The sequence below is a fragment of the Idiotropiscis lumnitzeri genome, chromosome 1, assembly GCF_059441095.1.
Source record: "Idiotropiscis lumnitzeri isolate Australia: NSW breed Sydney's pygmy pipehorse chromosome 1, RoL_Ilum_1.0, whole genome shotgun sequence".
Taxonomy (NCBI): domain Eukaryota; kingdom Metazoa; phylum Chordata; class Actinopteri; order Syngnathiformes; family Syngnathidae; genus Idiotropiscis; species Idiotropiscis lumnitzeri.
This window is the reverse complement of record NC_142391.1, coordinates 1,356,168-1,383,022: the sequence shown is the minus strand read 5'-3', so window position 1 is coordinate 1,383,022 and position 26,855 is coordinate 1,356,168. Positions and strand designations below refer to the sequence as shown.

Genomic DNA, 26,855 nt, shown 5'->3' with positions numbered 1-26,855 from the left:
AAGCGCGGCGTTGACAGCGAGGCAGCAGCGCCGCGAGCAGCTGCTTGCCTCGCTTTTGTCATCGTGTGGGAACCGACTGGCGTGAGGGACAAACGCCACAAATTGGACTTTTCGCTTCAATTAATTCACGCGCAAGACGAATGGAAAACAAAACCCCAAAAATTCTGCTTTGACCTCAAATGACGTGAGCCGCTCCTCCTCACGGGCGTCGCGGGCGTGCTCGACTTCCAACCCGGCCGACGTCGGGCCGTCGGCGGGGTAGACCCTGAACTGGTCGCCAGCCAATCGCGGGATGCCGACCAAATTTCATGTGAATTTGTTTTCGCCGACTGAGGGACCCGGAAATTGAGATTAAAATGACCTCCTGTGTATTTTTTTTTTTTTTTGGTGGGTCTAGTCAGGATAGACACGGCGCATTTTACCCCTCAAAAAAATGTGGATCGATGAATTGGATGGACCTCTGAAAAATGTCCAAATGGCCGCTCCAAACCAAAATGGCCGACTTCCTCTTTCTTTTCAATTTTGGCGTCTTCATCTTTTTTGTGGGTGCGCTCATGATTGTCGTGTGGACAAAATGTCGTTTTGCTTCTTTGGGGGCAAAGCGGTGAATGCGGTTGAAGTGGTGGGAAAAGTGTTGGCGTTGTCCTTTCAAGAGTTAACGTAAGGAGATCCCGTCGCTATTAACAGTTTACGGAGATCTCCAACATCTGCTCCCAGCGGGCCGCCAGCAGTTGTCCAAATCAGACCCCCCCTCCCGTCCGCCCACTCGCACCTGTCGCCGGCCCTTCAGCCACCGAGCTAAAAAGTTTGCGTCCCTGCGTTAGCGTCAAGCTAATCCCACGGGTAGCGCTTGGATTTCATCTGCGTCCCAAATGAAAGTTGTTTTTGCAACTGAGCCGTCGCCGCCTCAACGTGGAAATGCTACGTTTAGCGCGCCACTTAGCGTCTTAGCTGAGTTTATACTTTAGCTAATGGGGGCTCATTAGCGGGGGCTTTGTGTGTTAGCACAACGCAGGGGGGGGCAGTCGTCCGAGGGGGCTTCTACCTTTCACACCGCCGCAGCCAAACCAGACGTCGGTGCGTTTGTGGCAGTCAGATCAATTTTTTCGACTTTGATTAGATTCGGTGTTCGCACCCCCATGTATCCCCTTTCACGCAACTCTGTTAGAAACCAATTTGGGGATCGTCTTGGTGCCGCTTTCAGGGCAGAGCGCTAAACGAAAAAGATGGCCTCGAGTTTCATCTGCCTGTTGTGCCATCCGAACATCCGGTGCCATGTCTAAAATAGAGAAGTGGGTGTTAACTTTGTCGCCACGACGACGGCTACAGAAGCACCAATCGGCAGCCGCGTCATTTGTGCTCGGTACCTTTCACGCAGGAGGGTGACATGAGACAAAGTCGGGATGTGTGAAAGGGAGGCCTCCGATTGGACGTCCGGTAATTTTGCAATTCCGTGTTTTTCCACACAGAACAACAATGAGAAGAAAAAAAAAAAAACAGCAAAAGTATCTTTTTGTCTTTTGGCGTGAAAAAAGAAGAAGAAATACGAGTTGAAAAGCAGATTGAAATTTGCTGGCTTTTGTTTAACACGAACCCAAACCTCATTCTGAGTTCTTCCATACAGAAGAGTGACGGCTTTTGACAGGAAGAACTTCACAGCCTCCGATTCCTCGGCAAGAATTTTGCCGATTAACTTCAACCCCCTTTCACGCTGATCAACAATGACGAAAAGAATTCCAGAAAAATAAGACCGTTTGCAAGAGGCTACACCACTGCCATGCCACTTCTGATCCTACCAACCCAAAAAATGTTTTTGGTTAACCGAGGCGCACCCCCCCCCGACGCCAAATGCGCATCACAGATAAGCAAAAGTGAAAAAAAATGACGTCTCTGAAAATGATCCATCTCTCCTCTACTGGTAGTTAGTCAGCTAGCTAGCTGGCTAGTGAGCTAGTTGGTTATTTGTCTCCAAGATGGCGCCAAAGCAATATTTTATATTGGCCGCATGCGTCGTCCTTTCGCACGCTGCGGCGACACGGGCAAAGTAAGACGTCATCGGCTGATTGAGGGCTAGAAAGGCACAACGCGTGATGACAGACCCCCGCGATGACCTCTGCAGTGACAGGATCACGACCCCTCGCACCCTCGCACCCCCCGCCGGGTCTCAGGGGTGAACCGCTCTTGTATTGAAGTGACAACATCATTCGCCAAGTGACGGCCGTGTCCAATTGAAGCAAGCTCGTCTCCAAAGAATGAGGCCATACAAGCGTTTCGTCGTCGCCAAAAAGGGATTGCGTCCGCGTTGGGGGGCGTCCAACGAACGCTGCCGATATCACAAAAAACTTGACGCTCCATTGACTTCTCTTTAACATTCATTTCAATTTGGGTCGTTTATTTGGAGCAAAATAGATTTTCGATTAGAAAAAAATAAGTTCAATTTAATGAAGATGACATTCAAGTTCAAATTGAATTTAAGGAAGAAGGGGTGCACCGACTAGTGGGATGTTGAAGGGGGTGCGTCGTTAATATTTTTTTTTCTTCCTCTTCAGGTGTTAGGGTTGCGTTCAGTTGGGAAATGTGGACTTTTTGGCGTGGGGGTGTGTGTGTGTGTGTGTGTATTGGAGGTGGGGGTGCGCCAACACACTTGTGATATTAAAGTGGGTCTGTGTAGTTTAAAAATTTGGAAAAATATAACCTTTATTAGCGGGTGTGTCAATTCTGCCATGAAAGCTTTTTTTTTTTTTTTTCCCCGGAGTGCTTGAGGCAAAGAGGGGGTGTGCAGTATGTAGCATGGCATGCTGTCTTGTTCTCGGTGGTCCTGCGGCGGTAAATTCAGCACCTTTCCGCCCGCTCGCTGATGTTGTTTTTCTTCTTGTTGGGTCGTAGCGCGGCCAGGACGGGGTGGAGCCAGCCAGCCGGCTTTTTTTTTTTTTTTTTTTCCCTCTTTGGGGGCGCGCTACTGCTCTGCTCAGCACACGCAGGCTTAATAATATTTAGCCGCATTTTCCACACGGCCATCCAAGAGAGCACCAAGGGACGACGACGACGCTTAGCAACTTTGTGCTGCGATATTTCTCAAATTGTTTATCTTTTTTTTTTTTTTTGTCCTAGTAATAAAATGATGCGATGTGCCGCAAAAAAAAATACTAATAAAAAATATTGGTCAAATAAATGTTTGAATGGAATACTTGAAGATAAATGAAGCTAAATGAAGCAACCTTTAAAAAAATTATATGAATGTTTTTTACTTAGTTTTTTTTTTAATTATTAAATAATTGGTTGGTGAAATATTTCATTATTGAGTGTTAAATATAATTACTGTATTACTAAAATTAGTTACAGTACATGACGTACAAAATATTCTCATGAACAATTTTACATGTTTTATTACGATCATGCTCATTTGCTTAATTCAAATTAAATCCATTCTAAAGAGATCAAAATATTATATTTGTTTTCATAAAATGCCAAGGTATTGAGTAAATATTTTTAATTGTTTATTATTATTATGTAATCATAAATATTGATTATTTAAAAAAAACGCGTAAAATAATCTAAATAGCTGCCTAAATCAATTATAGTCATATTAATAAAACTGATTGAGATGTATGTCGATTTTTACAACTCAAAGTTGGTCCTTGAGCAGCAAAAGTCTGCACACCCCCAAGCGGGTATTGCGCAGGTGAAAGGGACAACGTCAGCGTCGCTGACCTCTCGCTGTCAACTTGACCTCTCGTGCACCTCCGGGGGCTGTTTTGGCGGGCTCGGTGCGACACGTGCTTTGCGTTAGCCGCGCGCGCTAGCTGACGCAGCCCAGCCAGGCAAGCCTCGCTAAGAAAAACAACCCGAGAGATTGGACGAGCCGCAAGACGTTCTTCAAGCCCACATGAAGCCACGCTCGACTTTGCTTCGCACGCCATTTTGCACACGCGTGTGGCCTGATTCATGCCGATGGAAAAGACGCACACGCGCGCACACACACACACACACACGCATGTCCGGAAAATATCTCAAAATGCAAAAGGTGTTCGATTAAAAATAAATAACTTTGTGTTGTCATTCAAAAATGTCCACAAATGTTAAATGTCCTTAACGACGATTCTTGGTTTCTTCTTTCTTTGCGTAGCTGCGGCACCAGCAGTGGAGTTTGGTGATGGAGAGCGCCGTGCCGTCGGATCGCGGCAACTACACGTGCGTGGTGCACAACATGTACGGCACCATCACGCACACCTACCAGCTGGATGTGCTCGGTACGTCGTCGCCGCTACATAAACAGACGGCTCAAATATGTTGAAATATATCCGGGTAGGAATGCATAAACATTTGACGCCCCCCCCACTCCAAAATAAAAAATATTTGATTAGAAATAGGCGAATAATAATAAAAATAGAAACAATGCTGTATGATTATTATAAATATTCGATGGAAAATACGCAAGACAAAATAAAATATTTGAGAAATAACTTTTAAAAAAATGAGGCAAACATAATATTGAATTAAAAAGAAAACAAAAGTCCAACTGGCCTCAACAGGCCAAAAATAAGAAGTATACAAAAAAATACAAACCTAAAAAAAAAAGCAAAAAAATCTCTTAAATATTTGACACCCCTCCAAAAAAAATTTAAAACATAAGAAAATATTGGATAGAAAGGGCATCAATATTAAACAAAATTGTAAAAAATTGACAAAAAAAGTGTGAATGAAAAAATGCTCAAATATTTGATGAAAAAAAATTTAAATATATAACATTCGACAAAAAGTTAAAAAAAAATAAGGAAAAAGAAAAAAGTGTTTTGAATGTGTTATTTGACAAAAATATTTGGAATAAAAATAATTGGGCGAGGAATAAATTGACACTATTTTGTTTTTTCAACAAGCAAAACAATTACAAATTGATTACAGATGCAAAAAAAACCCCAAAACTATGATTAGATTAAATCAGAAAATAAATATTAGATAAAAAACAAAACGTCAACATATTTGACGAAAACGATTTTTAATAACGGACGGGAAAAAAAATCTATTTTCGGGGAAAAATACCAAAATATTTGACCACAAATAGTCCATTTGAAAAAAAGAAGAAAAAAAAAGAGTCCTGTTGTCTTGCTTGAAACTCTTGCGGAGGATATTTGAGGAGCGATTGTCGCAAGCGGCTAACGGCTCAACTGCGGCGCTCCGTTTAGAGCGCTCCCCGCACAGGCCCATCCTGCAAGCGGGCCTGCCGGCCAACCAGTCGGTGGTGGTCGGCAGCAACGTGGAGTTCCACTGCAAAGTCTACAGCGACGCCCAGCCGCACATCCAGTGGCTCAAGCACATCGAGGTCAACGGCAGCCGATTCGACTCCGACGGCGGCCCCTACGTCAAAATCCTCAAGGTGAGCGAGCGCTCAGCCCGTCGAGGCGCTTCATGTTGCCTCCTCCTCAACTCGGCAAACTTCACTGACGTCTCGTTCACTGATAAGATCGCGAATGATAAACAGATTAGACTTTGACATTTTTTTTTGTGGGTCTACTAACAATGAACATGCCCACCAAATTTCATGTTGCTAAGCATTGATTTTTATTTCTTTCAAATTCTGTAGAGAGCTTTGAAGGCAGAATGGCAGATTTCCTTTTTTGTCTTTTCTCACAGCTTGAGACTTTTTTGTGGGTCTTTTCATAATAGACGTTCCCACCAAATTTCATGTTGTCAACACAAACTGACATTTTTCTCAAATTAACTCTACAGTTTGCAAACGAGGCAAAGCGGCTGCTTCAAACCAAAATATTGGTTTTAGTGTTTTTTTTTTGTAGTCTCCTGCTGTGACGGCTTTTTTTTTTTTTCTTTTTTTGGGGGTTCACTTTGTACAGTGTGCTTCAGACGTTTTTGTACGCACGCTAATGACGGACATGCCTCCAAAATTTCACGTCATCAAAAACTGGCTTCTGAATTTTTTTTTTTTTTTTTTGTGGAATTATCCAGGATGCTATTGAGACAAAACGCTTCAAAGCAAAATAACCGTCTAGTCATTTCAGTTCCAGCTTGTTGAGGCTTTTTTTTTTTTTTTTTTGATGAATACGGCGCCAAAATTTCACGTGGCTGAGTCAAACTGGCTCTTGCGGGTAAAAAAACCCAAATAAAAAATCTGCTCAGTGTCAATGTGACGCAGCTCCCGTCAGTCCAGTCTTGTTTGTGTTGAAGTGGTGGCCGCTTGGACTTTTTCAAGCTTTTGCCGAGAATAGTCACAGAGGACAACACCCTAAAACCGTTGTGGCGGGGGTCGTGGTGGTTTTTTTTTTTTTTTACAAAGACTCCCACATTTTCTCGTTCCGCCTCCGCCATTTTTTTTTTTTCAAGGTGGCCGCCGAGTGAGCGAGGGAATTAAACAAACATCTGGTTTAGACTAAGTTAACTGCTGCGGTGGCGGCAGCGCAGGCGGAGAGGCGGCCCCTGCTAACCGCCACTGCCGTCAGATGTCCTGCGTCGCATGTTTTTTTTTTTTTTTTTTTTTTCGGCTGCAGCAGCAGCAGCAGGACGAGGAGGAGGAGGTGGCAACCCCCCCCCAAAAAAAAGCCTTGGAAAAAATGAGCGGAGCGAGGAAGGGCAGAGTCAGCACAGACCAAAGTGTGACAGAGGAGAGCAAAAACAAGCAGAGAGGACTTTGTTTTTCCAAAGATTTACGTTTCTTTCATCTCAGTGTGCTCATGAACCAACTCGGGGAAAAAGAAATGCACGTTTTTTTGTACGGCAAACGTGAATATTGTGTTGCTCGGAAAACATGAATTGACTAAAGGCTCATTTGTGCGCCGTCCTCCCGCTTCAAACCCAAACGGCCGAATTACTGTTTCTTTTCAGGCGGGGTTTCTGGAGAATTTTTTTTTTTTTTTTGTGGGTCTAGTCCTGATAAACATGCTTCATGTTGCCAAGTCAAACTTGCTTCAATGGCCAAATCGCTTTTTTTTTTCTTGCATCACTGATCCAAAATGGATGCTTGAAAGCCACTTTTGGTTTTCGTGTTTTTGTCACGGACCAAATTTGAAGCAGGCTTTGGGGGCGGCATGTTTTTGTGGAATTTTGCAGGATGGAAAAGTGTGCCAAAGGGTTGCTTCAAACCAAAATGGTGGACTCTGGCTTCTTGTGAGTTTTTGTGGTTCTTCTCACGATGGACGTTGCGACCTAAGTTTCACGTTGCTAAGTTAGACGAGCTCCAAGGACCGAATATTTTATTTTTTTGGGAGGACTTAAGCGAGCAAAAATGGCGTCTTTCAACCCTTTTGCCTTTTCATGCTTGACTCCTTCCGACTTTTTTTGTGTGTTTACTCATTGACCAAATTTCGTGCCGGACAGAACACGCTTATTTTGGGATTTTCAGAATATTGCAACTTTTGGTGAAGTTTTGGTCCGGTCAGGTTCAGGCATTTTTCGTCAATTTACGTTCAATTCCATTGGTTCCGTTAGTTAGTTTAGGTTCCATTTTGGATTGTGTTACATCCTCTTTAGTGACGTGAATTCCTGCGACGTTATCGAGGCAGGAAGCTAGGTGACGCTAATTTAGGTTTCGCTCGCTAACGTCGCGTTAAATTAGCTTCGGCTGCGTTACGTTATCTTCACTTCAATTCGGTTTAGTCACGATATGGTCGTTTAAAACTTGAGAATCGTTTCAATTAGGTCAAAAGTAAGATGGCGGTAGGAAGATTTTGGCGGGGCAAAAAAAAAAAAAAAAACTGCAGCCGTCGTATGGCGATACCGAGCGACAAAAAGATGGCGAGGAGGAGAAAGGAGGCAGGCAAGCCTGTCAGCCCAAACCGCGACTCCACGCTCTATTTTGGACCGCCGCGTAATTGAAAGAGTATTTACCCAGTTGTGTGTGTGTGTGTGTTCATTCATTGAGCCATCATGTCGCGTGTGTGGCGTGTAGCGTGTAGTTAAGTGGGCGGAGGGTGAAAAGGGGACGAGGCGGAGGCTTCATGAAGCCTCCTTTCAAGGCTGGAAAAAAAAAAGCGTCTGCAAAACACTCCTTCGTATTTGTATTCGTAACAAGCGCAGAATAAAACGCACACCTCACATGTTAAGATGATTGAGATTCATGTCTCCACGCGGGAGTTTTTATTTTTTTTTTGAATTTTTGTTACTTATTGTAATGACTTTGATGTTGCAATGCCCACGTTTGTTTTATTCTTCTGTGAGCGTGTGATTAACCACAACATTTAGGTACACCTGCAACATCATACCCAGCTCAAATAGGACATTATTAATTAGCAATATATCTTTTTTTTTTCAAAGTGTAAAAAAAAAAAAAAAATTGCGTTTGAAATGAAATGATATTATTCATACAAGTTTGAAATTAGATTAGGGCGGCTTTGTAAACGTTGTTAAAAGTCTTACATTTGCCCCAAAGTGGCCCGAAAAAAAGTGACAAATCTGACCATAAAAATTCAAAATGGTCTTTCAATGTCTTAATTTGGCCACCAAAGTCTAACAATTGATAATAAATCATGAAATAAATAAATAAATCATTAGATGAATAAATCATTAAATAAATAAATCATGACACAAATAAATAAATAAATACATTTTAAAAAACTGGCCTCAGGGTCTTAAATTGGATTTTTGGTTGTTTCTAAATTGCCTTAAAATGTTTTAAAATTCTTACATTTGATCAAATTGTTCTTAAATCTGAGTCAAGTGGGCCAGCTGGAAAAGTGTTACATTTGATCAAAGTGGCCCAAAACAAAGTTGCAGTCTTGAATTCTATGACTGTTGCCTTAGAAAATATTCAAACATGGCCAAATTGGTCTAAAAAATGTGTGATCATTTTTCCACAGCGAAGATCTTGTGCAGGTGTACCTAATGAAGTGACCGGCCACTGTCCAACAGATTTCTTTGAAATGCTCATTTTGCACGTGACGGCGAGCGCCGTCGCCGGCATTGGCTTTGCATGCGGCGCCGTGTGTATTTGAATGTGTTCCATTGTTTGCAGAGCGTAGTGAGCTGGCGCGCCGAGGCTCGCCACTCGCTCAAACTGTCCAACGTGACAGAGCGAGACGCCGGCAAGTACTGGTGCCGCGCCACAAACTTTGTAGGCAGGTCGCAAAACGCCTTCTGGCTCAAAATACAGCGAGCAGGTAACAGCCAAAATCTTTCGAGAGCATCTGTGTGTCTCCCGCTTTTTTTTTTTTCTCTCTCTTGGGGCGCTCGCCGTGGTTTCGTCTGCTGCCGTCGCCGGCTTGTGCTGGGTGAGCAGTCGTATTTTCGTTCACTTTCATCCACGCTAAAGCGAGCCATCGGGTTCGGCTTTTGTGGTCCTGGATTCCACGAAATCCAGCGCCGCGCTGGAAAAAGAAACATCTTCAGTTGCATCAAAGTGGCCTTCAAATCGCTTCCAATTTGATCTGAAAGTGGCCAAAATTTGAAAAGTCTTGAATTGGATTGAATACGTTTGATTTGATCCAAGTAGCCTTAAAAAGTGTCAAAGTTGACTTAAAAAATTGGCTCTGAGTAGCCCAAAAAAAAAAAAGAGACCATTACTTACGCAATTGTCATATTCTTGAATTTAACGTCGAAAGTCTTCAATTTGATTCCATTTTTGAACGGATCAACTTGAAAACTTATTGAGTCATCTCAAGTTGACAAGTTCAACTAAAAAGTGGCCTCCCAAAAAACTCCTTTTTTGATGTAAAAAGTCTTCAATTTGATCAACGGTACCGTCAAAAATTTTCAATCGGTCAACTTAAAGTCTGAAAAAAAATCTTGAATCGGATGTGATGGTCTTAAAAATCCTGAAGTTGGGCAAACGTGATGTGAAAAAGAAAGAAAGAATTTAATCCTTAAATATCAAATGATAAATATAAATAATAATAAAAAAGAAATCAAAAATAAAAATAAAAATCTGCAAATTAGCTTCAAATTGCCGTTTTTTTTTTTTTTCATTGTGTTGTCATGTTGGTGACGGTTCCGCTTGGGTGTCTTCTTGCGTGTCGTTTGGCGTTTTGCTTTGTTATGTTTCAAGGTGTTTGGTGGTCTCTTAACAGTGGTCCTTCCTTCCTTCCTTCCTTCCTTCCTTCCTTCCTCCTTCCCTCAGGCGGCGGGCATTAACACCACGGACAACGAGCTGGAGGTGCTCCTGGTGTCCAACGTGTCTTTCGAGGACGCGGGCGAGTACACTTGCCTGGCGGGGAATTCTATCGGCTTTACTCACCACACTGCTTGGCTCACGGTGCTTCCAGGTACGGCCGCCGCCGCCGCCGCCGCTCCAACTCGCTCTGCTGCTGGACCGCGACTGTCTGTGTTGTTCATTCGAGTCCCCCCTGAGAACTCGAAACGAATCGACCGGACATCCAATTCTTCTGTTGGCCTAAAAATCAGGATTAAAGATTTGACATTCGATCATCTTTAGCAAGAACCACATCGGGCTTTAATAGGTTCTGCTTTCTTTTGTCTCCTTTCAAATTAAGCGTCAAACTAAATAGTTTGCCGCCATCTAGTGGTCTGTAGTCGAATTACACCCAAAATACAGCACAACCAAAACGTTGCGCAAAAAGAAATGTGCAAAATAGCGCCACCACAAAGCCAGAATACGCAATTACGCTTTGCTACATTGGTCTGAGAGACGGAGCCTTTTCTCTCGTCCTCTTCGGACTTTAAAAAGACGGAGTTAGCCCATTCCAGTTCTCAGTGGCTCGTTTGCAATAACAATAACCGCCGATGTTTTTCGGAGCCCTTTTTATCGGTTCCGTTCACACGAGCGGCGTTAGCGCTAGCGTCGGAGGCTAACAGGGTAAAGCACGCAACAGCGTCTGAACAGTCTCAAACAAAAAAAGGTTTGGTTGTTTGCGGTTAGCAATTAGCATTTAGCAATTGAATCCGAGCGGCGTTGAAAAAGACGGAGGCTCTTAAATGTGATCGGAAATTTTCAGAAAAAGTCTTCAATTTGAACAAAATGGCTTTACGAAGAGTCTGAAATTGGAGAAAAGTTATTCAATTTCATCCCCGGTTCTTCAAATGGAAGAAAAGTTCTTCCACGTGATGAAAAGTGGCGTGAAAAAGCCTCGACTGTGATCCAAAGGCTCTTTCTTTTCGATGTTTTCAAATGAAAGCGATGCAAAAAAAAAGTGACCCGGAAACGTTTGGAAATGGCTCCAAGTGGCTCGCTCGTCCCTTTGGCGTTTTTGGCATTTTCCTAAAATCCTCAAGCGAGTGTCAACGCTTCCCAAGACCAGTGAGCTGAGTTCTTTTGAAAATTTGCTTCTTGAATGGAACAACGCACAGCTCCCAAAACAAAGTCTTTCGATTCTTATTTTGACATCGGCAAGCTTCATTTCTTTCTTTTGGATTTATTGGGAGGATGTTGTTGTGTTGCCTGTTTTGCTGATTGGCTCCCTGGAGACAAAGTTGCAATGAGCTGCTGCGGGGCGATTTGAGCAAACACACAACAACGTGCTTCGCTTCTTCTTTCTTAAATGAGAGAATTTTCAAAAGTGTGAGCCGAACGTTGGAATTGCAAAAAAAAATTCAAATTTTTGTCATTTTGACGCGATCGCCACGGAAGCAGTGAGCCCGGAGAAGGAGGACTACTACGCCGACATCCTGATCTACGTGACGGGCTGCGTGCTCTTCATCCTGGCCGTGGTCATCGTGGTCCTGTGCCGCATGCGCATGAGCGCGCAGAAGACGCTGCCCGAGCCGCCCGTGCAGAAACTCTCCAAGTTCCCGCTCAAGAGACAGGTAACAGAAAGTAGATACGAGATTCGCAACCCCGCCCGAGCCAAAAAAAAACAAAAAACGCCAGACTGACAGTCAGGTCAAATTGAGCCCGACAAATCGCGTTTGATTCTTTTTTTTATTTTATTTTTTTTCATTTTGTTTCTTAGTCAGCGAAATGGTCGGGTCGTCGCTCGGTTAGTCGGTTCGTTCGCCCGTGAGTTCGCCGGTCACTCGCTCGACCGGAGAGTCGGTTAGTCGGCCGTTCGGTTAGCTCGGCCATCGACCCCGTCGGCCAAAGTTGTTCAGTCGGATCGATCGGCCGCATGCTCAGTCACTCGCTCACTTAGTCAAGTTCTCCGTGAGTCAGTTTGCCAGTCGGCCTGTTAGCGAGTCGGTGAGCCGCTTACTCATCGAGTCGGTCGTCGACTCGGAGTTAAGCGGTTCGTCAGCTATGTCGTGACTCAGTCAGTCAGTTTGTGGATTTAGTCAGTCGGGCGCTCGGTGAAGTTGGTCCACTTGTTCGCTTTTAGAAGTCATTTAGTGAGTGAGTCACTCCATCAATTTGTCGCTCACTACAAAGCGGCTCAGGAATCCGTTGGTCGCAGTTGCTAACTTTGCTTGTCACTTGTGAGTTAGTCAGCCAAGAAATTGGTAGTTAGTTAGCTGAAGAAAAAGTCTTTTCTGCTTGGAATGCATTTTCTTTGTTTCTTCATCGTCATCCTTTGAAAAAGTCTTGCCCAAAGCTCAAGAAAAAGCACAAAAAAAGTTGATTTTATCTTATTTTATTTTCTGTCCTTTTCTTTCTTTCGTTTTCTTTTCTTTCCTTTCCTGTCCTGTCCTGTCCATTTCTTTCTTTTCTTTTCTTTTTTGGGGGTGTTTGTAGCGTCCAAGCGAGACATTTCAAGTTGCTTTCCTTGTTGCGGCAGCGACACTCAAACGTCTCTCTCTTCTAAGGCAACCATTTTATTACATTCTTGTGTAATCTTTGCTTGCTTTTTGCCCCGCTAATCTCCCGCCGAATTCTCTCCTTCTGTTTTTTTTCATAAGCAACTAAATCTCCCGCAAAGCTCCTGGCATTTTCTCGCTCATATTACTTTTCAGGCCAAGCAAATTTTTTTTTTTTTTAGCAACATCTTTCTTGTCATTTTGCTCCTGACAAGAACTTTTGACTTGATTATTTTGGCCACGCCAAAGCAGAAGGACGCATCAAGGTTTGCAAATGGGACGGCGAGACGTCCGCCGCGTCGTCTTCCGTTTGTCGCTTCCGTTTGCGCACGTCCTCCAATGGTTGATTTCTGGTGCCGTCTTTCGGCGCCGATAACGATCTCCTGCGCTTTGTGTTTGGCACCCAAGCAGGTGTCCTTGGACTCCAACTCGTCCATGAACTCCAACACGCCGCTGGTGAGGATCGCCCGGCTGTCGTCCAGCGACCTGGCCAACGTCTCGGAGCTGGAGCTGCCCTCCGACCCCAAGTGGGAGTTTTCCCGAGCGCGGTGAGTGCGCACGAACGCTCGCCGGCGTTGGCGTTCCGGCGGCTCAACGCGCTTTCCTTGCCACTTTTCCAGGCTGACCCTCGGCAAGCCTCTGGGCGAGGGCTGCTTCGGTCAGGTGGTGATGGCCGAGGCCATCGGCATCGACAAGGAGAAGCCCAACAAGCCGCTGACGGTCGCCGTGAAAATGCTCAAAGGTGAGCCGTCACCTCAACGCAACTCGGTTTTTTTTTATATCTTACGACGACTGCGCCTCGTTGAATTTCGGTTTTATAAACTCCAATGTCGTCCTTTACAAATTGAGATTCATCAGAAAGTCGATGAAATTCACGTAAGATCAACACTTTAAACTTTTAGACAGAGAAAGTTGAAATGTTATGAGCGAGAATGTCAAATTTGGAAAACAGTCATCATCTGAAGAAAAAGTGACGTCCTCTTGCAAGACAAAGAGAAAAGTCATCTTCTGACAAAGTCACAATCAAGTTCCGTGCAAAAACCTGAAATGATGGAAAAAGTACAATGACGTGAACTCATTCACTACCAGCAGAGTAAAAAAAGGGATATTTGACGTCTTTAGCCGTCAATGGCAGTCAATGAGTGCAGCGGAAAAATTACAGCCAAATATGGGAAATTGCGAAACCTGTAACCTTACCAAAAAAAAAGGATGCGATATAATATGAGACAGAAGTTGCCAAGTAACAAGAAAAGAGCTGAACGAACGTTTCAAACGGCTTAAAATGAAACCATCGCAGCAAAAAAAAATCAATTAGATGATCAAATGTTCACAAAACTCCTGAAAAAGGCAAACAATGCAAATCAAATATTCATGTTATGAGAAATAAAAAAATCAATAAAAATCATAAAATATTCAGAGAAACCTTTTTAATTGTGAAGAGAAAAAAAATGGCCAAGTTCCGTGCAATTTGTCAATATGGCTGCCATTTCGTCTGCCCGGAGACGCTTACTCGGCGAATCCCGTAAAAGCGCTTCCCCTCTCCATCTCTTGTCTCAGATGACGCGACCGATAAAGATTTGTCCGACCTCGTGTCCGAGATGGAGATGATGAAGATGATCGGAAAGCACAAAAACATCATCAACCTGCTGGGCGCGTGCACGCAAGACGGTGAGGCGCCGTCGCGAATGTCCGTTAGCATGCTAATTGGCGGGAAGTGACCACGCATGGCCGCAGGTCCGCTCTACGTTCTGGTGGAGTACGCCTCCAAAGGCAACCTGAGGGAGTACCTGAGAGCGCGGCGGCCTCCGGGCATGGACTATTCCTTTGACACCTGCAAAATCCCCGACGAGCAGCTGACGTTCAAAGACTTGGTGTCCTGTGCCTACCAGGTGGCCCGAGGCATGGAGTACCTCGCTTCGCAGAAGGTCAGTGCTGTGCGGACTTTGGCCGTGAGCAGAAGTTGCAATTCGTAATCGGCAAACGCCAGCTGTTAAAAATGAAGATGCTCTGATTGGGTGTTCCGCAAGGCTCATTATTAGGGCCCATGTGTTGACCCTTCAAAAGGAAGTCGCCCTTCAATTTGCTGCTGATAAAAGTCATGTGACCAGAAAAAAAGTTATGTCCTATGAAAATTAACAATGTTTTGAGAAAAACATTGTCATGTTATGATTTTAAAATCTTACCACAAAATTGAAAATGATCGGGAAAAATTGGTGATGTTATGGAGAAAAAAACAAAACAAATCACGATTATTTTGACAACCAAAGTTTTGGGACAAGAAAAAACAAGTTACAATCAAGTTAGCAACAGCGGCCCACCAAACAGCAGCTGAAAAAAAAAAAATGTCACGGGGTGTTCCACAAGGCACGATGCTAGGGCCCCTACCTTTTACTTCCCACATTCAAATAAGATGAGAAGCTGCGAATAAATGGTCATTTTAATCAAAATTCCCAAAGTTACAAGGAAAATATCTCAAAGTGGAAAGAAAGAAAAAGTCCGATTGTCCTTTCCTGTTGCAGTGCATCCACCGAGACCTCGCGGCCAGAAACGTCCTGGTGACGGACGACAACGTCATGAAGATCGCCGACTTCGGCCTGGCCAGAGATGTGCACAATATCGACTACTACAAAAAGACCACCAACGTGAGCGCCGTCCGACACACTTTTATCGTCGTCATATGCGATCGATTGGAGTTTATAAAGAGACACGGAAATAAGTTGAAAGAAAGTCATTATCTTCAAGTGCAAGGGAAAAAAAGTGACGAGAGAAAAGTTGGTCAAAGAAAACAATTGGAAGGCTTCCGGAAAAGAAAGATTTAAGAATTCGATAAAATGGTCAAGTTAGGAGTAAAAAGTTGTATTGCTAAAGTTTTACAAGTAAAGAGAAAAGATGAAATAATAATGCTGTGGTTTAAAAAAAAAAGGGAAACAAACAATCAGAGGAAAAATTTAATTTTAACAAAACAACACAAAAAAATGAAAATACCAAAAAAAAATGCTGTTGTCTTTCCAGCAAAAAAAGTTGAATAAATAAATAAATAAAACGTGACGACAAAAATTGTCCTGTTATACAAAAAGTCAGAATAAGACCAAAGCAAATCCAATTTTAGACCAAACAATGAAGTTCATTTGACACTCGTGCAAGAATGTATGAGAGAGGTGGCGCCGCGATTTTTAGATTGAAAAAAAAAAAAGATAACAAAAAGATAAAAAATGGCGACTCGAAAAATATGCGCCTATGGGGGGTCAGTGTAGGAGCGGGGGAAAAAATCATCGGCTTGCAGCCACAATAAAGACAGAGCAAGAAGGGCTCCAAATATTGCCCAAGTTGGGGGCGGGACTTGAGGGGGCCTTCAATGGCCGCTCCTCCTCAGCACGCCTGCATGTGATCGATAAGAAACGACTCAGAAAGGCAAAAAAACAAAAAAAAATATGCCGACTGCCAATGTGACTCGCTTTGACATTTTGTGTTTTCGTGGCGTTGCTTCAGGGTCGTCTCCCCGTCAAGTGGATGGCGCCGGAGGCTCTCTTCGACCGGGTCTACACGCACCAGAGCGACGTGTGAGTTTGCCTTCCCACCGGCCGCCTCAGCACATTAGCGTCAAGAGCTCGGCGCTTTGGACCGTCAGACGACGAGAATCCCGCGCTCCTCCCGAATGGGCGGCGGCGCATTCCTGAACGCGTTTGTTCTGCGTGTTCCGTAATCTCCCGACACGACATCAGAGGCAGCCGAGCGGCGCGGTGCCTCCGCGTCTTAGCCGTGTTTTAACGGCGTAAATCCACAGAGTGGGAGATAAGAAGCTCGGAGCTCATTCCACTTCTTCCCTCGGGGATGTTTTTGCAGCAGGATTCAAAGAGAGCGGCTCCTTAATGCACCTCGCTCAGGTCAAGGGTCACCAAGGGTCACCAAGGGTCACCAAGGCCCACGCGGGCGTACTAGCGACGCAAAGTGGACCCGCTCCAGAGAGAAAAAAAAAACACAAGTGAATCTGGCGTAAGAGAGAAAAGGTTAGAAAGTAAGAAGAAAGAAACGCTCGTTACATTTATAAAAAAAAAAAGAAAAGTTCCGGGAAAAAAGTGAAAAAAAAAAAGTCATTAATAAAAGGCAAAAAGGTCACTCGAGAGAAAAAAAAAAAGATCATTTGTAATTTGGTGAGAGCCAAAATTCACAATGCGACGAGAAAAAAGGTGGAATTCTAGATCGAAAATTAGAACATTTGAGGAAAGGGCTGGTAAAGTTGCCGGGGGGGAAAAGTCACAAAGTGAAAAGTCATCAAAGGTTAAAATTTGGGGGAACAAAATTGAAGGCAAAGGAGGAGAGAAAAAAATCATAAAGCTTCAAGAGAAAAGTGGTCATGCCATGGAGTGAAAAAAAAAAAAAAAAAAAGTCATGGAACATTAAAATGAGAAAAAAATCCAGTTGGAAATTTGTGAGCCAAATTCAAAATGAGTCACAAAAAAAAAAAGTTGGAATTTTATGCTTAGAATCAGAACATGAAAAAACGAGGTTGTAACGTCACAAGGACAAGAAATGTCGGAAAGTTGTAAGAAAAAAAAAATGTTCTCCGCAAAAAGGGTTTTTCATGCTACTGGGGGGAAACTTTGCAAAGTTACAAGCGATGAAGTCGTAAAAAGTTGAAGGAAAAAAATGGAAGGGGTCAGAGAAAAAAAAAAAAGTTGAGGACAACAAAAAAAAAGTGAGGAAGTCACAAGAAAAACATTTAGGTTAAGAGTAGAAGGTCAGTATATTAAAAAAAATCACCATAAAAGTGAAAAGAGTCAATTTTAGGGAAAATTGAATGAGGTGTCAAAAAAAAAAATGGTTTCACTTTAAAAATCAAAAACAACGACAAAGTTGCTAAACGACAAGAAAAAATTTGTAATGTACAAAAGACAACTTGGTGTTTTCAAAGACGCTGCCTGTCAACGTGCTCGCCCGATACGCGTGTGTGCGTGTGTGTGTGTGTGTGTGCGTGTGGGGGTGCGTGCGTGTGGGTGTGAGATTCCGACACACTGAGAAAAAATCCCGCATGCTCGCTGCTGTTTTTCCAGCAGGTTTGCATTTACAAAGTGGATCCTGCATGCAGCCAGCCAGGCTTTGCGAAATACTCGAGTACAGTAGAAGAAGCACCCCCCCCCCCAACAGCCCCCACCTTTTTTTTTTTCATCTCAAATCCACAATATTAGCACAGTCTGAGTTTGGGGAGATCATTTCATGAAAGGCGTTGCGGAGGAGCACAAGAAGAGCACGTTGGATGCTTAACTTGCAGCTAAAAAAAATGAAAACAAAAAAATACTAATTTCTTGCTTGTCCAAAATTGAATCATTTATTTGTTTATTGGAATTGATTTTTTTTTTTATCTGTAAAGATAATTAAGACAATTTAGATATCCTCTTTTGTTTCGAATGTCGGCACTCTGCATAAGCAGATACTTAAAAAAAAAAAAAGTTTATTTGGGTGCATAAAAACATGATCGGGACATCTCTAATAAATGTCAGAACGTTACGAGAGAAACGCTGGATGATGAAATAACGTTACAAGAAAAGACGTGATGTCCTTGACAAAACAAAAAAAAACAAAAAATCAAATAATTCTGAGAAAAAGTCGTCCGGTTATGGAAGGAAGTCAAGAAAAACTGTTGAAATTCTAAACTCCCAAAATGCTCAGGTTGAGGAAATCAGTGGTGAGCTTACCACCAAAAAAAAGTTTGTGGTTTGACTTTGTTTGTGCGATCAGGTGGTCGTACGGCGTGTTGCTGTGGGAGATCTTCACGCTGGGGGGGTCGCCGTACCCGGGCATCCCCGTGGAGGAACTCTTCAAGCTGCTCAAGGAGGGACATCGCATGGACAAACCGGCCAACTGCACCCACGAGCTGTGAGTGGCGAAAAAAACGGCAAAAACAACAACAAAAAGAAAAAAAAATTATTATGAGGAAATATTCAAGTTGTGAGGAAAAAGTTGCTTGTGTTAAATTCTTAGAATAGGATGGTCGTGCTGCGCAAAAAAAAGTTACAATTTTGAGAAAAGTTTTGCAAGGAGGAAGTTGTAATATTTTTCAGAGGAATATGGATGCTTAAAAAACAAAAGACAACAAAAAAATGAGAATTCTTTTCAGAAGGAAACAGAAAAGTCTTCAAGTGAAGAGAAAAGAAAATTCAAGAAGAATAAAGTATTGCAAGATTGAAATTGTAACGTAAGATACAAAATTCCGATTACAAAAGAAGAGTTGAGCAATTCAAATAAAGATGTCCGAAGAAATCGGCATCAAACATCGTCATCTTTTCCGACGATGTTTCTTTCCAGTGTGTCTCTTATTATTTGGGGACTTTTCGTGCTGCAGTTTGCGAGTGTTTTCTTGAACGCGCTCAGCGATCATGCTAAGCTAACGCATGCTAAGCTAACGCATGCTAAGCTAACGGGCTAACGTGTGCGTTGCAGGTACATGATCATGCGCGAGTGCTGGCACGCCGTGCCGTCGCAGAGGCCGACGTTCCGTCAGCTGGTGGAAGATCACGACCGCGTTTTGTCCATGACCTCCACCGATGTAAGTCCAACACACACACACACACACACGTACTGCTTTTAATAATGTGATCACCGTAATTACCTTTTTGGTGACTATTTCTTCCCAAACTGTGTTCCGCGGGAAAACAAGCGGATGAAAAACGTATGATGCCTTTGGAACAGATCAAATGTGCAATTAATTTGTAATTAATGAATGCGCAAATTATGTAATCACAAAGTACATATTTGTAATTTGCCATGAATGAATGCCGTTTTGTTTTTGTGCTCATATGAAGCGTGTGATTTCCCCAGGAGTACCTGGACCTGTCGGTTCCGCTGGAGCAGTACTCGCCCACGTGCCAGGACTCCAACAGCACTTGCTCTTCGGGCGACGACTCGGTGTTCGCCCAAGACGCCCTTCCCGACGAGCCCTGTCTTCCCAAGCGGCTGCCCCCCGCCAACAACGCCCCCCTTCACACATAAAACCTCAGCTGGAGCGGGTGGGGTGCGCCGGGACATCCCCCACCCCCACCCCGATAATCACCTCACCGAGCGCAGGCGAAAGGACGCAAGCCTTCCGCTGGGCTCGGGAAAACTTTGAAGGATTTTTTTTTTTTTTTAATCACAAAGTTTATTTTTGTACACGGCCAGTCTTTTCTTACGGACAATCTGCGGGACGGGAAAAAAAACGGGAATCAGGGAGGGGGGGTGCGACCAATCTGTGCCTACCGAGATGGAAGCTCCTGGATTGGGGAAAACCTCCAAAGGTCGGACTCGAAGTTCTTCCAAAGTCCTCCAACGAGTCGCCGTCACAAATGAGTTCCCAAACATGCGAAGAGCAGTTTGTCATCGCACATCAAAAAAAAAAAGCGTTTTGGACGGAAGCTATGGAGAAGACACTGTTGTCACAGAAATGTTTGAAGTTTATCAGATACTTAAGGTGTATATTTGTAAAGATATTTATAGATGCCTTGTAAAGGTTTGGCTGAAAGCGGCGCACCAAAACCAACATTTGGTTTGAAATCAGGAACACACTGGCAAAAAAAAAAAAGAAATGTTGGAAAGGCACAACGACTTTGAAAATTACGAGAAAAAAGTGGTTACATTTCAAGGGGGAAAAAAAGGCCAAAGTTGCAAGAATAAAGTGGAAATATTAAGAAAAAGTTCACAGAAAGTTACTAGAAATGTTTTTTAAGTTTAAAAGAAATGAAAAAAACGTTTTGAGAAAGAAAATCCAGATTTTAATAAAAAAAATTATTTTATTTTTATTACATGAAAAATAAATCGCAAGAAAAAAATGTAGGAGACAAATCTTGGGAAGTTGCAAGGAAAATTCTATTAATATTAAGAAAATAAAGTCATAATAACCAGGGGAAAAAAAATGAAATGTTACTAGAAAAACAAAATATATTTTTAAAGGGGGAAAAAAAGTTGTGGTTCCTTTTTTTTGTTACACAAAAAAAACTGTGTCTTATGTTTCCAGGAAAATGTCAAAAACAAAAAGAAAGCAAGAAAAAAATGATCACCCCAAAAAATTGTACATGAAAAAAAAAAATTCTACCGTTATAAGAATTGAGTCACAAATAAACGTGGCAATTTTAAAGAAAAACCAAAACGCCGAGTAAAAGTTTGAATATTCAAAGAAAGTTTCCAGAAGTAACAAAAACTGGAGCAAACTATTTTCCCAATAATATTCCGTTTTTATCCTCACAACTTTCCGACTTTCCCCTGAAACTGAACACATTTTTCTCAGAATGCTGCACTTTTTTTTTTTTTCCAGTCCTCTATTCTATTCAAAATTCATATTCGGACTTCCCAGCGTGTCGCTGCTTCTTCTTCTTCTTTGTTTTTGTTTTCATTTGTATTTTTTTGGGGTCGTTTTCACGCAGAAGAAGCGAGAAAGTTGTGGCTCGCAAAGACGACGTTCAAAGTCTTGCTGGCCAAGAGGTGTTGAGCTCGCTAGACTCCCCCCCAAAAAAAAAAAAAAAACAATCCCATCATGCTTTGCACCTCAATAGCCAAGTGGAAGAAAAAGCAATATTTTTGTGTGTGTGTGTGAACATTGCTCTTCAGTGTTAAAACTGACATGAAGTCATGCTGTGCACAGCTAAAAGTGAAAATAATATTTGAATTTATTTTCATTCGGGGGTCTTTGGGGGGGGGGGGGGGGTTGCCAGGTCTTTGTGCTTGATTATTCATCAAAGTGCCAAATGAAGTCTTAAAAGTCTGTTTCACTGAATCGCCGCCAAAAGCGGGTTGTGGTGATGCAGCAGCAAAAACATTATGGGATGTAAAGTTGAAAAAAAAATTCTGCTGTGAGATGAAAAAAAATGCACCAAATATTTCGACAACAAAGAATCAGAATGAAATCAACAAGTCTTCCTTTTTTTTTTTTTTTCTTCAACTGATTGGAAGCAAAAATGGAAGGCACTTGTGTAATGAGAAGTGAAGGAAGCGAAACGGACGCTTTTGTTATTTATTCTTCCATGCTGTGTCAAAGCTTTCCCTATGGTGAGAGTCTTTTTTTATTCAAGCGATTTGCGTTTTTGTATTGCTATTTTTTTATTTTTTTTTCATTCATTTATTCAAGAGTTGGACGCTCCTCGCTCAACGCTGCCCCCTAGCGTTGGTTTCTGCTTCTACACACCCACGGCCACTCGAACAAGGCGCGTGATTGGTTCCCGCCAGCGAGATTGACCAATGAGAGCATTTTTCCCGTGAGCTGATTGGCTGCGATGTTAAAATGTTATTAATGCGCCAGGATTGCACCTTTGGCTCAAATGGAACGCGCAATTCTCGTTAAATGAAGATGAAAACTTGCAACGTTCTGTCGTCATTGTCCGCTGAGTTTCGGTCAACCGCAACAACAAAAAAAACGAGGGATTCCTGGACACCGAAATTGAGTCAGCATTTTGACAACAGTTCCGTTTTTGGTGTTTTTTTTTTTTTTTGGTGTCCAGATTTTAAGCATCAAAAAATGAACGCTTGGCAAGAAGCAACGTTGCCTGACGTTTGTTTTAAAAGCGAGGACTCGTCGACTTTTTCTGTTTTATCTTATTTTTTTCTGTCCGTTTGACTTTCTGAGCTGATTTTTTTTTTTTTCGTTGTTTTTCTCACACAGTGTTTTGTCTTTGGTCAGATTAATTTATAGTTTGAGACGTGCTTGCTGTTGTACATAAGAGACATTAGATTTTTTTTTTTTAGAGTTTTATTTAGCCGTGTGAGCTACTTTTGTTTGTTTTGCATTCCACTTTAGAGCAATTAGCAGCGAGCATGTACCACCTAATTTATTTTCAATAACTTAGAGAAGTGCAACTAACCATTTTGCATTTTGTTCATTTGCGGCTTCTGATGATGATGGACGCTGTGGAACATTCCGGCACGAGGCGGTGACGTGTTGTGTGGCCGTGCCTGACAAAACGATGCAGCTGTCTGTCAACAAACAGCTTTTCAATAAACAGCTTGTATGTCGTCAAACGAATGGAGGATTTTCATTCCTATTTTTTCAGACGAGCGGAAAACAAAACTTTTTCAAATAACCCCCCCCCAAAAAAAAGCAACAAAAGCAGGAGACTAATATGAGACCAAAGCAAAAATAATCCAAGTGAGTTTGTTTGCCTCTCATCACGGTTTGTATTTAATTCCTTCACCTTTCTCTTCCTCAGCTCGCTTTTCGGCGGGAAGTCGGTATCCTATTTTCCATGAACAGTCGGAAAATGCCGCTCCACATTTCCCTTCCTTGGTATGGCGATGGTCGACTGGCAGATGAGGCAAACGCACTTCGATTGTGAAAAACAACTCCTACGTTTTTGTCTTCTTACTTGGTCGAGCACCCCCACTCATGTTGATACCCCCCTCGAGTTCAGGAGAATAGAACGAGGGCTTCAAATTGGAGGGAACCAACTCGCTAGCTTGTTAGTTGTGCTGCACTTAGCTCCGTTGTTTGCGCATGCGCGGTGACCTGTGTGTCGCAAAAAAAAAAAAAAAAATCAGGTGTCATCTGATTGGGTGCCCTGTATCACTCACATGACGGATAATCATAGGCTGACGTCTATTTTTTAATGTCATGCGATCTACCCAGACTACCTTTGCGAACGACTGGTCAATCGCAATTGACGTAACGAGCACCCCTGCCCTAACCCTAACCCTAAATGGAAACCCTAACCCTAATTGGAAACCCTAACAAAAAATTACTGGATGCATTTTATTGTTCAAATGCCATCATCTGTAGAATGGAGCCTACATGTCGTAAATTGTTTTAACGTATTCTAAAAAAAAAAAAAATCAACAAAAATGAAAAATCTTACACCCCCAAAAAATGTCAATTAAAAGATCTGCAAACTACTACTCCAAAGAATTTATTCTCATACATTATTTCTATTTCAGTTGAATTTACCTTAATTTTGACTCGGTGTTTGATTGGTCTCGTGCCAAAAACAATTAATTTTGTCTAAATTGAGTGATAATTTGTTTATGTCAAACCATTTTTTTAATATGATCAATTCATTTTCCACAATCGTCAGAAGCTGTTTTAGATTTTTTCCAGAACCTTTTGTGCAGAGAGGCATACATCTACTCTTTATGTTGTTTTTCATTTGAATCGTGACCTTTTTTTGGGTCAAAATTACAATCTATGCCTTTTTCTCAAAAATTAAAATATGCATCTTTTTTAATTGAAAATTTGAATGACAAGCATTTTCCCTTACAATACATCCTACTTTTTAGCAATTTTTCCTGTGACGTCACTTTTCATCGAGTGTCATTTCACCGCTAACATTCCGTGTCTTGAAATAAATCAACATGATGTTGTGGGAAAACTTGTAAGAAAATTACATGAAAAGTGGAGTCAAAGGTCAGTTTGTAGATAAAACGAGAACATTTAGCGAGAACAAGAAAACGTTGCCACATGTGAACGGCCTCACCTCACTTTCACCTTGAGCGTCAACACGCAGTTGCCATGACGACCAAGCGGCGGGCGTGCGTGCGTGCAGAATTTAAAGTCTCGCCGTGAAAGCGCCAAAGACGAGCTGCTCGTCCGGAATCAAGTGACTGTGAAGTTTCCAGCCGCCGCTTGATGATGTCATCGTTGAAAATGGCGCCCCCCGTGTCACGTGGGCGCCGTTTTCTTGACACAGTGGGAGAAGAAGTGAAGCGATGACAATGTTTCTCCTTGGAAAAAACACTTCATGGCTTGGTCGGTCCTTGCGCGTGCGTGTGCGGGCCTGACACGGCTCGCTGACACGTGCATTGGGACAACTCTGTTTGTTTGTAGGTTTTTTCTCTCCTCATATATTAGTCCCCGACTACCTTGTACTCATCCAAACCAAAGAACCTTTTTGTAGGCATAAAAATCAGGATTTAAGAGGAATTCACATTTAATAAATGTTAATAAAAAACTAGGCTGGGCTGAACTACTTCCAATTTAGTGTCAAGTGCTGCCTACTAGTGGTCTACGGTAGAATTACACCCAAAATAAAAAGCAGTCAGAACAAAATATGATATATACATATATAATTACCTATCGGTACTGCGAACCTGTGATGGAGGAGTTTACTACATTTTGATTACTGTGTCTCTGCACATGTGAAGAATTTAATTTATGTATTGTTTTCAACATTTATTTCTTTTTCTAGTTGTTTTTTTTAGCTAGGGTGGTGGAATATTACTGCTATTGTTGTCACACCTTGCAAAAAAAGTTCAATAACAAAAGAGCGTGTTTCACATTATAATATAAGCTATTACGTTAAAGCACCTGTTAAGGAAAAATAAAGGTTTTCAAAATACTGTCCACACCCATTTAAGTAGTAGTAGTCATTTTCTGATATTAAATGTACGTAATGTAGTGAAGTATTCAAAGATTTGCATGTTAGTTGATGTTATTCTGTATTAACTTCGTGCTCCCGTTTATTTCAAGGATTTTATTTAATGAAGTACAGGTAGATGAGAATTCTACTTAAAGTGTAAAAAATTGTTTGTACATGTCCAACCCTAACATTTCATCTTTTTCTTAACACAACAACAGAACAAATCTATTATGCAACATGCACATTGTTTTTTTCTTTCTTTTCAGGCAATGTGAGGGCAGCCCTTCCCTCTGAGGACCCCAGGGACTTTGTATTTGGAATACAACCCGAGTTCGCCGGGTCATCTAAGAGCTATAAATGTTTATGAATAAAAAATATATTTATTGTATAATGTATAGCGTGTAACTGGTGAGAGAAGGTCGCATTTCATTTCCTTGTGGTTGAAAAAAAAAAGAAAAAAAAAAAGCAAGAAAAACAAAGAGCCCAGAACAGCAACCCCAGTGCCTCGTGTGGTCGGCCGTATAATTACACATCATGTCATTATAGTATCGTATGTACGTGAGAGCAGCCAAATCCAAACGTGCCCCTCCTATAACCCCCCCTTCACTCTCCCAGATTTTTGGATTTTTTTTAACCAGGCAACAGAAGCCACAAGTTGGACTGGCGGCAAAGTTGTGACATCTCGTATAGCGATAAGCACGCTAAAGCTACAATGCACTTTTGCAATGGAAAGCAAATAAAACATCTGCAGTGCAGACTAATTATATGCAATGTCCAGACAGCTCATTGTGTGCATAATTATAGAGCGCGTGTAATTTTGTATGGGCACGCGCGTGTGTAATTATGGCGGTACTGTAGCATGTTGAGACAGTACAATAATAGATTTCGTTTTCGAAAGCCGTGGTTGTTTTTGCTGGCGCTCTGTAAAATGAAAGGTCTCCACATGAACACATGAAAAACAGACTAAAAATGACTATACGTGTGCATGTGGATATATATATATATATATATATTTGTGTATATTTATGTGTGACTTTCAATGACTATTTTATCTGTGTCCTACATTGAAAAACAACAACCCGTCTGAGGCTCATATTTTCACAAAGTATCTTTTATAAATGGACGGTTTTATGACTTCAAATCCAACACCTATTTTTAATCTGAGAAAATATGTCATTTCAACCCAGATAGTAATTAGCTCAAAAAAGGGGGTTGGGGGGGGTCGCGTGGTAGCATGTTGCCAGATCTGCCATGATTAGCATGTGAGATGCTAACGTAGAAACAACGTCTACTTGTGTTAGTGTGTTCATTTTGGTGTTTGTGGCTCACCCGAGTCAAGTTGACGACGATTTGTTGGTCCAGATGCTGACGACGTCCGACTGAGCATTTTAGCTCAGTAGCGCTACAGATGCATACAACATTGTTTAGAAAACATGCTTGTTTTGGAAATTTGTGGAGGAACATCGCGTAAAAATCAAAACAAAAGGAAACGCGGCCCGCTTTTCTTGGGAAATAAAAAAAAAAAAATGTTTGTAAATATCAAAACAAAAATAAAAGACATCAACTTGTGTACCGGCAAAGAAAGCGCATTTTAATAAAAAAAAAAAAAGTTACACACGAAAACAAAATACTGCTCAAGTTCTCGAACTAGTAGGAAAACATGTTTTGGGGGGGGCGCTGTTGCCTAGCAACCGACTGACTGCTCATGATCATGTTGGCCCAGGTCGGCGCGTCCACTTTTTATTCGATGCACGCATCCGCAACATTTGAACAGGTGAGGGGGTGCGCATTAAAAAACATGGCACAGGAGGAAAGCCTGCAGGTCAATGGCGGGGACGTCATCTTCTTTCTTCTCACTCACTTGGCCTCACTTTCATCTGCGTAAGGAAGGGAGTCCCCACAGAGAGCGGCAGTGCACTA

The 26,855-nt window shown here is 42.2% G+C and overlaps 1 protein-coding gene across 13 annotated transcripts in view; it reads left to right on the top strand.

Moving 5' to 3' along the window:
• Window positions 1–19,750, top strand: part of fgfr3 (fibroblast growth factor receptor 3) — a 45,214-nt gene extending 25,464 nt beyond the window's left edge. For 5 of the 13 annotated variants that reach the window (XM_088309757.1, XM_088309750.1, XM_088309733.1 and 2 more), the window contains 13 exons: window positions 4,127–4,250; window positions 5,184–5,374; window positions 10,061–10,205; window positions 11,528–11,703; window positions 13,036–13,175; window positions 13,248–13,369; window positions 14,185–14,295; window positions 14,362–14,552; window positions 15,147–15,269; window positions 16,117–16,187; window positions 18,364–18,501; window positions 19,066–19,171; window positions 19,444–19,750. In XM_088309757.1, coding sequence (XP_088165883.1) covers window positions 4,127–4,250; window positions 5,184–5,374; window positions 10,061–10,205; window positions 11,528–11,703; window positions 13,036–13,175; window positions 13,248–13,369; window positions 14,185–14,295; window positions 14,362–14,552; window positions 15,147–15,269; window positions 16,117–16,187; window positions 18,364–18,501; window positions 19,066–19,171; window positions 19,444–19,614 — 1,809 coding nt within the window. In that variant the 3' untranslated portion in view covers window positions 19,615–19,750. Of the gene's footprint in view, window positions 1–4,126; window positions 4,251–5,183; window positions 5,375–8,959; window positions 9,105–10,060; window positions 10,206–11,527; window positions 11,704–13,035; window positions 13,176–13,247; window positions 13,370–14,184; window positions 14,296–14,361; window positions 14,553–15,146; window positions 15,270–16,116; window positions 16,188–18,363; window positions 18,502–19,065; window positions 19,172–19,443 lie in introns of all 13 variants that reach the window. The other 8 variants (XM_088309742.1, XM_088309708.1, XM_088309668.1 and 5 more) reach the window with 4 other exon arrangements.
• Window positions 19,751–26,855: the final 7,105 nt, after the last annotated feature.